The sequence below is a fragment of the Equus quagga genome, chromosome 14 (assembly GCF_021613505.1).
Source record: "Equus quagga isolate Etosha38 chromosome 14, UCLA_HA_Equagga_1.0, whole genome shotgun sequence".
NCBI lineage: Eukaryota > Metazoa > Chordata > Mammalia > Perissodactyla > Equidae > Equus > Equus quagga.
Window position 1 is genome coordinate 26,742,108 of NC_060280.1, and position 13,985 is coordinate 26,756,092.

The 13,985-nt window shown below is 49.5% G+C and overlaps 1 protein-coding gene across 3 annotated transcripts in view; it reads right to left on the minus strand.

Annotated features, from left to right (window-relative positions):
• STIM1 (stromal interaction molecule 1) overlaps window positions 1–10,840 on the minus strand; it is a 172,518-nt gene extending 161,678 nt beyond the window's left edge. Inside the window, exon 1 of one of the 3 annotated variants that reach the window (XM_046685358.1) lies at window positions 9,909–10,840. In XM_046685358.1, coding sequence (XP_046541314.1) covers window positions 9,909–10,047 — 139 coding nt within the window. In that variant the 5' untranslated portion in view covers window positions 10,048–10,840. The remainder of the gene's footprint in view (window positions 1–9,908) is intronic. The other 2 variants (XM_046685360.1, XM_046685361.1) reach the window with 2 other exon arrangements.
• Window positions 10,841–13,985: the final 3,145 nt, after the last annotated feature.

The following is a 13,985-nucleotide window of genomic DNA, read 5'->3' on the forward strand; positions in this document are numbered from 1 at the left end:
TCTTAATTACATACTTACCTTTTCAGAGATACGAAGTGTGAGTTCCAGTGACCTTTGCTCTTGTCGGCAAAAGTTCAAAACCTCCACAAATTTGACTACCCAGCAACACACGCACAAACACACAGACACAAACTGCTTTCTAACCTGTGTATGTGCTATACCTGAAGGGCACCCATCTCCCCCCTCCCCGCCACCCCACCACTACATTTCAGATGCTGGCTCTAGGAACTTGGCAAACATGGACACATTTGTTTTAACATACACTGTAGTGATGAGAGTTCTAAGAGCTTCCTGAGAGGCCTGAGATAACACAGAGAGGCCAAACAGGAGCAGAGCTGCTGAACCACACTGGAGAAAATTAGGGGTATATGAGATTCGGAAGGCTGCCTGCCTGCCTGCCAGTGAGATTTCTGGTCATTTCCCAGGTTAGAACGCAACACAAGGCAGCCGGGAGCTCTGTAAATGTGGCTAACAGAGGAAGGGGACAGGTGTGTCCTAGCTGAGCCATGCTGACAGCACAGCTGACTCTCTCACACCTGCCCCGCCTCTGCTAAGTCTCCCTCCAGGCCCTCCCCAATGCCTTGAAGGAAGGCTGGTCTGATATCTGCTCAGGCTGGATTTCTCTGAGGCCCAGGGAGTTCTCAGCATCAGAGATAACACTTACAAAGCCAGTGATCTTCTCTGAACTATCCTACCTCCCTCCTGCACAACAAGCCCAGCATGAAAGAAGGCTCCTTCCTCCATCCCAGAAGCCAGGCTAAGAAAAGCAGTTAAAGTTCATTCTGTCCACTTGGCTCCCTCAAGTTTGACCTGAGGTAAACCCATGTGGGCCTTGGAACCAAAGACAGGGAGCAGCAGGAAGGACCTGAGGAAGCCTTGCCCACAGGTCTCCTGTTGGCCCTTCATGAGCACAGCCTTGCTCCACTCCTACAGCAGCCACCTGCTCAGCGTAGCCACTGCTGTGGCAAACAAAAACTGCCAGCCAGGGTCAAGGGCCAAACGACCCCCCAGTGTGACTGATAACTGTCACCCCGCACAGGTTCAGCAGGTGCTCAATAAATAGGGATGAAGTACTAGTCACAGTGCCCACAGAAGTCCTCAGAAACCCACCATGTGAATTCTTCCCCTCATCTCAGAGCACTCTCGTCTAAACTTTTCATAGGAACTGATGTCAATTTACTTGGTACTCTCTCTCCAAGCCTACTCAATGCAAGGATCAACTCACTGTTATTCATTCGTTTATTCAACAAGTATCTACTGGGCACCTCCTCTCTGACCAGTACTGTGATCGATACTAAGGATAGGTCCTATGGTCAAGAAAACAGACATGGCTCTTGCCCTCAAGAGAGAGAAAAATATGCAAAACAAAACTAAAACAAAAAAAAGGCTTTAAAATCTACGCAACCCTTCTATATAAATTAACTCTCTTTTTTTTTTTTTTTTTTAAAGATTTTATTTTTTCCTTTTTCTCCCCAAAGCCCCCCGGTACATAGTTGTGTATTCTTCGTTGTGGGTTCTTCTAGTTGTGGCATGTGGGACGCTGCCTCAGCGTGGTCTGATGAGCAGTGCCATGTCCGCGCCCAGGATTCTAACTAACGAAACACTGGGCCGCCTGCTGCGGAGTGCGCGAACTTAACCACTCGGCCACGGGGCCAGCCCCATAAATTAACTCTCTTTTAACCATATTTTTGAAGTGAGGGAACTGTAGTTTGGGTCACACTGTCAGTAAGGACCCAAGCCAGTGCCCAGTGCTCTTGCATATCAGGCTGTCTCTTGCTTTAAGAGGCATAAGCAGGGTGTGAAGTGCACAGAGAGTTTTGCAGATAGCAAGTGCTACCAGAGTTTGACCAGAGATGAGAGGGAACTCACGGCCAGCATTAATGTCAGGGAACATTTCACAGAGGACTGAGAAGTTAGGAAGGAAAAAAGGAGGCAAGGGGAGGACATTCTGGGAGGAGAGTAAACTGACATGAGTAAAGGCAAAAGAGAAGCAGTATAAGGTGTGTTTTACAGATTAGGACAAAGCCTGGCTGGGCCAAGATGTGGAGAGCGGAACAGGGTAAGATGAAGCAGGAAAAGTAGTCTGGGGCCAGAACCCTAGGGTCAGGAAGGAAACTATCACCCATAGAGGGATTTTAGAGCCCGCACCATCTCCAGTCCAAACTCCTCAGCAGAAAACAAAAGTACAGTGCTGTTGGCTCACTTCAGGTTTTTCTTTGCACAGTCTCTCACATGAAATAAATCTGCTCCACTCTGATAAACATGACAGGGCCATAGCCATCCCTACTCAAGTCTTGCCTGCCCTAGCAAGTTGTGCCAACACAGGCAAGGCTCTGTCAAATTCTCAGTGCCCAGAAAGCGTCCCCTTGGCACTTTCCAGGTGGCCACAAGTAACCCCACAAGGCTTTAGATACACTTACCCAGCCTGTGGAGGCCCCAAATCCATATGTAATGCAATCAGCTGAGCCAAACTATGATAAGACATGCAGTACAAGGCTCTGACCCACTTCCTTTAGGAAACCTACTATGTACATCCTAACGAACAGAGATTTCTCCTTGCTCTGAACTGAGGTTGCCAAGGGAGTGGTTCCAAACGCAGATATTAGTCACCATATGCCACAAATATTACGGGGCTTCTTTTTCTGTGTCTTATATAAAAGCTCTCTAGCTAGGCGGGAAACTCCTCAGAAGCAGCGTTTGACACTGACTTTGTATACCTCCAATTCTGCCCAGCCCAATTTCTGTGAACACAATACAATACTATGAACTGCTTTCTCGTTCTCCTCTGTCTAGGTCTCAGACGCACTAACAACCCAAACTGGCTGCATTAGAGTAGAAAGGCTCCACAACAGAATGGGAACAGCATATGAATGAGAATCAGACAAAATTAAATTCCAGCCCTGGCTAAGACCTTGGGCAAGTTTGTTCCTCTCATATGTAAAATGAGGAGTTTGGGAGAGATGGTCCTTAAAAGCCCTTCCAGCTCTGACATACTAGGACGTTAAGTCCTGGCACCTAACACCAATGGCCTCAAAGGTCAGAGCAAGTCTTTCATTTGTCAATGTGTAAGTCCCAATTCAATGCCACCTATAAGTCTAACTCTCAGAAGCCAAGCTGGGACAGTAAAGGCTCCAAGGTCAGTGGATGCACAATGGGCTCCAGAACCTAAAGGTACCAAAGAAGGAGTTGGGAGGCAGGACTAGAACCTAGGATAAAAAGCTAGTTTAGGGGCCGGCCCGGTAGCACAGCGGTTAAGTGCGCACGTTCCGCTTCGGCGGCTGGGGTTTGGCCAGTTCGGATCCTGGGTGCAGACATGGCACCGCTTGGCAAGCCATGCTGTGGTAGGTGTCCCACATATAAAGTAGAGGAAGATGGGCACGATGTTAGCTCAGGGCCAGTCTTCCTCAGCAAAAAGAGGAGGATTGGTAGTAGTTAGCTCAGGGCTAATCTTCCTCAAAAAAAAAAATCTTAAGACAAACTTCTTCCAAATGTAGAGAGACTGCAGGACCCAAACTGATCTGGATGATGTTTTGTTTAATAAAGACAAAGAATGAAAAATTCTACAACAGTGAACTTTCTAAGTAAGTAAAGCTTATTTCTTCAACTTAACCCTTTCCAAGGAAAATTTGTCAACTTCTAACCAAGTGCCTAGTAAACTACAATAGAATCAGAACCAGACAATAAATCTCCTTCAGTTCAGTTCTACAAACTTGAGAGTATATAAAGCATCCTCCTTGCCCAGCCTTGAGCTAGGAGCTTGCTATCCTAACCCTTGAGGAGCTTGTGGGATATCAAGGACGGCAGGCACATACACAGATAACTCCCACAGCAGAGCATGGTTGGTAAGATTATAGACTCCACCATCCTCCAGAGCAGCACTTTGTGATGAGTGACCAGACTATTCAACCTTTGTTAACACAGCTATCGCCACACCACTGAGGCTCTGAGTGCAGGAGCAGAGAGGACACGCCAATAGGTAACATGTTTGATAAAAACAGCAAGGGCTTGGTACACAGATCCCAAGAAGTATAGTTCTGATTCTGCCACTTTTTAGCTATGTGACCAAACCCACAAATTTCTCAGGTACAAATTCTTCATCTTTAAAATGGTCATAATAATAAAAACAGCCCTATCTACTTTCAAAGTTGAGGATAAAATAAAACAATAGATTGAAAGGGGATAAATGGATCTGAGCTTGGATGAAAATACAAAGTACCCTGGGTGAGCAACATTTCCAAGCATTGAGGAAAAGTCCAGAATATGTACCAAGACATATGAGATGGTTTGAAAGGAAGAAAGAAAACACAATCCATTCAAACAGAATCTGATTCCAGCTTTTCCAACAAACTTTAACAGAGGTTTTAGGCTGGGCACAATAAAAACAGAGATAAATAAAGTACAATTCCTCCTCCTTTCTTCCACAAAGAGCTTAGCAAACATATATACAACGTGCTACGTGTTACATTACAAATTTATACAAAGTGTCCTGAGGGTAATAAAGAAAGCTCTGTATTGTTATTATTTTATTTCTTAAACCGTACTGTGGGTACATGGGTATTCTGTGTATTATTTTTATACTTTGTTGTATATCTGAAATATTTCATATTTCTTTATCAGCAGTAACAAACAAAAAGAAAGCTCTTTTGGACGCCAAGTTTGGTATCTTTCTCTCTCCCTAAAACTCTGACAGCCAGAGCTGCTGGGTTTCCTGGAGAATCGTTTCCCACAAAGGGAAACGTACCACAGCACACCCGTGAAGTCACTCAGCAATGTATCTCAAAGCTACCCAGTAGGAAACGAGGGGCCCCTTGGGGTTCAAACCCAAGTCCTGTGGAGACCTAGGAAACCACTCCCCACAACAAGACCCCATCCCTTCCTTGCCAGAGAACAGGAATTCTTAACATGAAGACCCCACATTCCTAAGGGGCCCAGGGGTAGAAATCAGAGGGGAGAGAGAAGGGGCCGTGAATTTAGATGGCAAAGAAATTACGTCTTTATTTTCAACATTCTCTTACTGAAATTTAGCATTTCCTTCAATTATATACCGTAGGCAACCAACCACAATATTATTATCAGTACCTATGATTTTGCCACCAATAGAAATTACAGACATTTTCATGTCACATTACATTGTTGCAGATATCTCAAAATATTATTTACATTCAACATCACTTCGAAATTATAGGGGTTATTAGACCTGCTGCTAGATCACATGTGACTACAATCTTCCTATCTGTCGGCCCTCATGCGAGGCAGCTGGCCAACTATGAAGCAACTCTGCCAGTTATTGTTCATGCCAAACAGTGAGACCCCATATGCTCACACTGGTGACCCAGACATCCATAACACCCCCTTTACTCCATCCTTTCCCAAGTCAGACCACTCTCTAGTTCTCTTCTGCCTCCACCCAACCCCTCCTTCCAGGAAGCCCTCCCCAGCCACTTCAGCCTAGCCTAATCCACACAGAGCCCTCTTAATCCTTAGCCTATACTGTCGACACTGCCTGGTTTTGTGCTTCATTAAGCCTGTGTATACTGTATTTAACATTCTCTAAATATATATCCCCACCCCACTCTCAGACTTAGACTTCTTTGGTAGCCCTGTGTTCCTTCCATAGCGCAAAGCAAGCAGTAAGCACTCATTATGGACTTGTGGATTGAATAACCAATTAAGTCAGGGTCCCTGACTCAAATGTCTCAGTCTAGTCCTACCAATAACCCACTGTGGAACTTCTATTCGATGCCTCTCTGGACACGTTTCCTCATATGTAAAAATAAATGGGTTGAACTAACTGATGTTTCCACCTCCTAACTTTTGAATTAGGCAACCACTTTTTATCTCCCTAAGATCTGAGAAAAATTATGGGGGAAACTGAAAAGCCTCCCCCAGCTCTCCCAGGCAGGGTTAGTCACTTGCTCCTCTGGGCTTCCCACAGCCTTTTGTTTGTATGTACAATACATCTACTACGGCGTTTATCACAGAGTTTTGAAAGAGTGTATAACCTAGTAGCTGAGGTGGAGGTAGGGAGAAGAGTCAGACCGTGTGGGTTCAAATTCTGGCTCTGCTCCCTACTATCTGTATAAACTTTGGCAAGTTACTTAACCTGTCTATGATTCCATTTCCTCACCTATAAAATGGGGCTAATACCTAGCACGTAGGATGTAAGAATTAAATGGAAGAAAATGTTTGGAATAGTGCCTGTCACAGAGCAAGTACTAAAAAATGTCAGTTGTTATTATTGTTGATGTTACTGATGTTGTTAATGTCTTACTAGGCAGTGGGTTCCTATTTTAGCCGGATTTCTGTCCTCCTCCCATTCTCCATCACAACACTGTTTTGTTTTCTTCCATGGCACTTACCACAAGATACTGTATTTATTTATGCATTTATTTCCTATCTCCCCACTAGACTGTAAACTCCATGAGGGCAGAGAACATGTCTGTTTTGTTCATCCTTAAATTCTCACCACCAAACATGGTGCCTGGCCCAGAGCAGACACTCAAATATTTGTTGAATAAATAGCACATGAACTGGCACTGTTTCATGTTTGCTGAATAAATTAACCTAGTTAAGGGTCATCATCAAAGCTGAGGTGCAGACGCAGATGATGTCTTTAGCTGCCCCAGGATTAGTGTGACCCTCTCCTCAGTCCTCAAAATCAGCCTCAGCCAAGCCCCACCCACCTGCCCTTAACCCCAGGCTGGTTCCGGGAGCCACCCTCAGCTAAAATTAGCATAGCCACCAAGATGGCCAGGCCATTTATAGCCTTGGAGGCAGCAGCAACTAGCTGGGTAGGCAGGCAGGGCTCTGGCCTCCCACTCCCATCAGGAGTTGATTGAGAAGCCAGCCTGCAGCCCACCAACAATCTCGATGCCTATCCTCCACGGCCCTGTTCTGGCTATCTTGAGTCAAACTACAGTTCCAGATCAGAGGCCCTCAATACCTCCAAAACCAGCAGTCACAACTCCAGACTCACCTGGGACCCCTTAGACACCTTCTGCAGAAAATATTTCGAGTTTCTGGAAGCAATGAGCCCAGAGTCTATGGGAGGTCCCAAGCATCAGTTCCAGGCTAGCTTCAGAAATGCAGGCCCCAGGGAAGTAGAGTCAGGTACAGACCTCTGCTGAGAAAGTGACCTAGCACAGATGGGTGTGCAGGCCTCAAAGAGCCAGAGGTGACAGGAACAGCCTCTCCACTGCCCAACGAGAGGGCCTCCTAGCAGAACACCTGCCTTCACTGCAGAAGCAGCCCTTTAAGATAGGCATATACATCCAACAAGAGAAAAAATCCAATTGGCCCCTGCAGAAGACTCTCCAGAAGAGAAAAAGATAGGCCTTTTCTTGGATGTCAGCCACAGAGTCAGCAGGGCCTGCCTAACTCACTCAGCAGGAGGAAAGTCACATTCTCTCAGCCCTGCCTAGCGCTCCTTTACCAGGGCAGAGCCGGAGAAGATGGAAGTCTGACTTAAGTATCAGAAGACCTGCCTGTAAGACTGAGCACAGGACCCAGTTTCTTCACCCATAAAAAGGGGGATAACACAACCTGACCCGCATTCTAATAGGGCTATTGTGAGACTTCTGCAGGAAAAAAAAGCTGTGTAATTATAAAATTTAAACTGTAGAGAACATACAAATTGACTGGGTATGTTGAATCTGATTTAGAAAAGTGGCAGGTTTTTGTGGGGTTTTTTTGAGGAAGACTAGCCCTGAGCTAACTGCTGCCAATCCTCCTCTTTTTGCTGAGGAAGACTGGCCCTGAGCTAACATTGTGCCCATCTTCCTCTACTTTATATGTGGGACGCCTACCACAGCAGGGCATGCCGAGCAGTGCCATGTCTGCACCAGCAAACCTCAGGCCACTGAAACAAAACATGCCCACTTAACCGCTGCACCACTGGGCCAGCCCTGAAAAGTGGCACTTTTAAGGGCAATTAAAACTCCTGTATTCTGAGGCTACAGAGGGACTGGAAAGGCGATAGGAGTTCCTGGCTGCATAGAAAGCTTCTCCCCAAATCGTTTAGCAGAGCCCAGTCCACAAGCCACCTCTTTGCAAAAAATGAGTCCCTGTCTTAGTCAGAGACAAAGTCCCAGACAGGCCCAAGGGGACAACTTACCAGAACAAAAGTGCTGGGGCCCCCTGTTTCCCAAAAACCATAGCCATTCCCAGTACCTAGGGTCTCTGTCTGGGACTTCCCTCGTTGGGATTCAATATTACTGTGACACCAGAAACTAATTTCTGAAATGAGAGGAATCAAAGACCAAAAGAGAGGCCTAAGTGGTATAATCAGCACAGCCAGGCCTCTGAAATACGTCGTGTGGAGGCCTGTCTCCCTAAGATCACGTCATGGGGTGGTGCTGAGGGATGCTGGAATGCCTCTTACCTGAGGCGCGGGCACACGTGCACACACACATCTTCTTGATAGCTAGCTAATGCCTAAAATTCAAAACTTCATCCCTTTAGCTTGTGTCTAAAATATAGAACAGCTCCTCCTCCCAAAAAATAGTCATTTTATGTCAGACGCTCATATTTTAGGGTGCAAAAAAAGGACTATTTTCAGTGACAAACAGGGACGCCATTGGGACAGCAGAGATGCTCCTCAGGTCGTACTTCCCCATTTGACCTACATCTGTGTACTAGTCTTTCCCTTCACAGCCCAATAAGAACCAAGCTTTGAGCTATGCTTCAGGGGCTTAGGAGACACCGAACGGAGAAACACGACTAATATACAAGAAGGAACTATCTTCAAAGTAACAGCCTGGGTGCCATGATTGTGCATAGGGCCACCCTGGCCTCATGTGGAACCCACCCCTTGGAGTACCTGGAATCACACCCAGCCCAGTCAAGGAAGTTAAAAGGGAGTTTCCCAAGAAAGGGTCTACCACCAAAGCCAGCCTCTGGATCCATCCATGAAACTTCCCAGCCACCATGACCTGTTTCCATCTCCTTCTTGTATCAAAGGGTATCCACTGAGCAGTCCCCTCACTTGAGCTTGCCTACCCTCAGAAAGAACCCAGCTATAAACTCTCCCACTCTGCAGCCCATAGCTTTGGGCAGATCATAGAGACAGGGTGAGAGAAACGGGGAAAGAAAACTGAATTCCTTCTGAGCCTTGTGTAAAACCACTGAATTTTAGAAGTGTTCTTTTCTTCTGCAACAGAATACCAGGGTTCCTGGTGTCTGTCAAGTCTCCATAAGTGCATACGAAAAACCAGGACAGATCAAAAATATCATAGAATTCCAACCCTCATCAGTCAGAAGAAACGGAATAAGTCAACAAGTAGTCCCCAAAATTATATTAAACCTATGTCAAGAAAAGGCCATTTAACTCCCTAGTGGTAAATAGGATTCCATCTAAGGAACTGCCTTGATATTTCAAATGGGCACAGCTAAAAGACACCAGACTACCCAAGGGAAGGGAGGCACTAGGGTTCCCACACTTTTTGGAACACAAAGGCACACCTGAACACCAAGCCATAGAGCAACAGAGTTGGCCCAGCCCTGCCTTTCCCTGCCCAACCCAAGTAGGCTTCCCTATGCTGCCAAGTGCTGCAACTGGCCAAGAGGAACAGACTTATCACCCGCCCAGGCCATTCTTTCAGACAAGTAGTCCTGAGAAGGGGTCTTGGCTTGCTGATCTGAAAAGCCAAGGGGCCCTGAAGGCAGACCTCTTCCCACTGCCAACAAAAGATATCCTGAGGAGGCATGAAGAAAGTTGTTCAGGAGAGACAGAGACGTTAGCCACGGCTCCTGAACAGAAAGAACTCATTGGACTACTGGGAACAGGCAGGGCCATGTGTGGGTCCTCCATCAATGGCACAGGTAGAAACCTGGGGTTCAACTTGCCCACTCGGGCACTTCAGTTCTGAGTCAAAGACCCCAGCCCGGTCCAGCCCGTGGCAAGGCCTTACCTGCTGCAGTAGACTCCTCAGAAGTGGCCCCCGAGCCGGCTCCTGGCACCTTCTCGTTGTGGCTAGGGCTGAGGCTCTGGCCGTGATGCAGGAGGAGCCCCCAGAGGAGCCACAGGGCAAGACGGGCGCACACATCCATGACTCCAGGTCTCAGTCAACATGCGCCTGATGTGGACACCTCGGGATCCCAGAGGCAAAGTCGGGAGCCCGAGAGCGCAGCCGGCGGTCCCGGAACCGCAGGCAAGATGCCCTCGAGGCGCCGCAGCTGTCCAGCCACCCGCAGGCCTGCCTCCTCCGACAGCCAAAGGTCAAGTGCTCCAAGTTTGGGCGCGGGAGGAGGGACGTCGCCTCTGGGCCAACAGTGGGTCCGCCGGAGCTCTGGCGGCCTGAGCGCCCCGTCTGCTCGGGCCGCTTCCGGGGAGTTTGGACAGGGCGGCTGCGGGGCGGCTGTCAGCTCCGCAGCCGGCTACACCCCTGCGGGAGGGGGCGGGCGGCCGGGATCTCCGGCGGGCACGGGAGTGGGGGAGGGAGAGAAGGCAGGGGAAGAGGGGGGCACCTGGCCTCGCCCCGCCGAGGAGCGGCGAGCAGCACAGGCTCGGGGAGGGCGTGCGACTCGCAGGCCCCGGCGGGCGCAGGCGGCTCCGGGATCCCAGGCCTCCTAGGCCGAGGTCAGCGCCCCCGCCCGGTCCCGTGCCCAGACGGCCGGCGGTGCCCAGGTTCAGCAGGCGGACGCGCACGGGCCAGGCCCGGGACAGCGGCTCCCCGGCTGGCGGGCGGGCGGCGAGGGGCGGGCCCGGGGCGGGCGGGGGCGTGCTCTCCCGCAGGCCCGCCCCGCGCCGCCCGGCCCCCCGCCAAGGCCGGGCCAGCCCCAGCGCCCGGCTTATCCCGGAATAACCTGTGGGAGGCGGCCGCCCGGCGCCCCCAGCCCCCGGCGGGCTCTCCCTGTCCCCGGCCCGCGCTGGGCTCCGCCAGGACCCCGCTCCAGCGCCAAGGGTCGGGCTCCGGCCTCCCTTTCCCCCACGAGAGTCTCTCCCGCGCTAACCGCCCGCGAACCGGCGGGCGGGCCCCTGACACGCAGTTGTTCAGGTAACCCTGGCCTGCGGCGGCGGCAGGAGCTGCTGCCCGGCTCTCCGGGCTTCGGTGCTGCTCCACTCGCCTCAGCTCTAAAGCTGGGCTGGACAGAGGCCTCCGGCACAACCACTGCCGCCCCGGGCTGCCTGAGGCGACAACTGCCAGGCCCGGTTCGGCCGGGGACGCCCTCCCAGCCCCCAGCTCCGGGCCGGCTTTCCAGGCCCCGCCCTCCCGCCGCGTCTCGCAGCCAATCGGCTTCCGCCTCTCTGCAGCTTAGGAACCCGCGTGCTTCGTCACCCGTGTGCAGCGCCCCCTGGCGGCCAAGTCTTGGTACTGCAGTCAAGCTCCTGGGAGGCCCTGCCCCTTTGCAGAGGGTTGGGGAGCGCAGCGAGGACCCGCCCTGGGGGAGGCCCAATAGGGCCTGCGAGTGTTTTCAGAGGAAATGATGCCAGAAAGCAAAATGAAACATCCAAACTACTATAGGGAAAATTGCCCTACATATCCCTTAAGTCTCGGCTAAAGGGCACCATCTGCCTTCCTGACCCCTCCTCCCGGCCTCGTCCAAGCTAAGTCGGATGCCCTCTCAACTGTCACAGCCCGTTTTCCTAACTGCCCCTCAATTCCCCTCCCCTTTGAGGTTTCTGCGGGTAGGGCCTGTGGCTGGTTCCTCCCTGCATCTCGCTCTCCCAGCTCTGTGTCGCTTGGAGGAGATGTTAGCGACTTGAGAATGAGTGCCCTAATGAAGAGAGAGCCACGCCTGGGCCTCCTTCAACAGAGCCTGCACTTCCTGTTCTCTTCTCAAGCATGCTGTCAGCAAATCTTTACTGAAACCTGCTCTATGCCCTACCCTGCCTGTCCTTGGCACCCGAGGCAGGGGAAGGGATTAGGCCCAGTCCCTCCTCTGACTGACAGTGCTAAGCCAGCTACCTGTTCTAAGCAAGCCCTCTGAAGATAGGGAACATAGATTTGCCCAACAGCTGCCTGGCTTAAGGGGTAGGCTGTTGATATAAAAATACACGTCTAACGTCATCTTAATTTGCTCTAGGACCCAAATTAAGCCTGAACTATTGCTGGAGGCAGAAAGTAATAAAACTAGGGGCCAGCCTGGTGGCACAGCGGTTAAGTGTGCACGTTCCGCTTCAGCGGCCGGGGGCTGGCCAGTTTGGATCCTGGGTGCGGACAAGGCACTGCTTGGCAAGCCATGCTGTGGCAGGCGTCCCACATGTCAAGTAGAGGAAGATAGGCACAAATGTTAGCTCAGGGCCAGTCTTCCTTAGGAAAAAGAGGATTGGCAGCAGTTAGCTCAGGGCTAATCTTCCTCAAAAAAAAAAAAAAAAGATACAACTGAGGTTATCCCACTTTGGGCACATCATGAGAAGGCAGGATTCTTTGGAAAAGACAATTATGCTGGGAAAAGTAGACGGCAGCAGGAAAAGAAGACCAAATAAGAGATGAATTGACTCCATTAAGGAAGCCATAGTCATGAGTCTACAGAATCTGAGTAAGGCTGTTGAGGACAGGACGCTGGACATCATTCATTTGTAGGGTCAGAGCCGACTTGATGGCATATAACATCATCTGCTACCACTCTCCCCACTCTCTTATTAAGCTTCAGTCACACTGGCTGTCCTTAAGTTCCTCAAACACATCAGACCTTAGCCTTTGTATGTGCTGTTGCTTCTGCCTGAAACACTCTTTCCCATGCTCCTCATATAGCTGGCCTCTCACTCTTGCAGACACAGTTCAAAATCTCCTCCTCAGAAACTCCTACTCTGACCACCCCCTCTGGTCCAGCATTGGACCATACACATGTCTGCTAACCCCCATCCCATAGGATTGTAAGGTTTCAGAGGTCAGGGGCTGTGCCTTATTCATCTCCAGGAAAGAAGAATCTAGCGATGGGCCCTGTACATAGTAAGTACTGAGTAAAAGCTGGTTGACATGAGCTGATTCATTTGATCACTCAGATATTTATTGAGTAACAACTACGTGCTGGGAAATCAGCGGAACAGAAAATGAGCCCCTGGCCTAGGTTCTACTAGACCTATGCTCTGAGCCAGAGGTCTTAAACTCAAATGACAAACTGGGCAGATAGGTAATTAAATTAAGAGAAGTGAGTAGGAGTAACAGGGAATGGTGGAGACTGTGGCACACTTGAGAGCAGGCAGGAAAGTGGATTCAGTATTGCTGTATCATTTTTTAAATTTTTATTTTATTTATTTATTTATTTATTTTTGAGTAAGTTCAGCCCTGAGCTAACATCTACCAATCCTCTTCTTTTTGCTGGGGAAGACTGGCCCTGAGCTAACATTCATGCCCATCTTCCTCTACTTTATATGTGGGACACCTGCCACAGCATGGCTTGCCAAGCGGTGCCATGTCCACACCCGGAATCTGAAGCGGCAAACCGCGGGCAGCGGAAGTGGAACGTGCAAATTTAACTGCTGAGCCACCAGGCCGGCCCCATATTGTATTATTATTTTGAGGAAGATTACCCCTGAACTAACATCCACCACCAATCCTCCTTTTTTTGCTGAGGAAGATTGGCTCTTAGCTAGCATCTGTGCCCATCTTCCTCTATTTTATATGTGGGACACCTGCCACAGCATGGCTTGATAAGTGGTGTGTCGGTCTGCGCCTGGGATCGGAACTGGCAAACCCCAGACCACCAAAGCAGAACATGAGAACCTAACCGCTATGCCACTGGGCCAGCCCCCTGCTGTATCCTTTTTAAGAGAAGATAGAAAACTGGACTATTATTTGACATACCCCCTTTTTTTTTAGTACTAGCAACTAATTTTTAAAAGTATAAAACCCTGTATAGGTCACACAAACCACATCTGCAGCCTAAATTAATCACTCAGACTGCTGGTTTGTCATTTCTGCCTAAGCCAACCCACCTGCCTGTTCACTCATATGTCTAAGAGAATGCACAAGGAAAAAGGAAAGTAGAGAATGCTTAACACAACTTCCTTTAAATTTGACTGCATCATTTCTCTTAGCCGC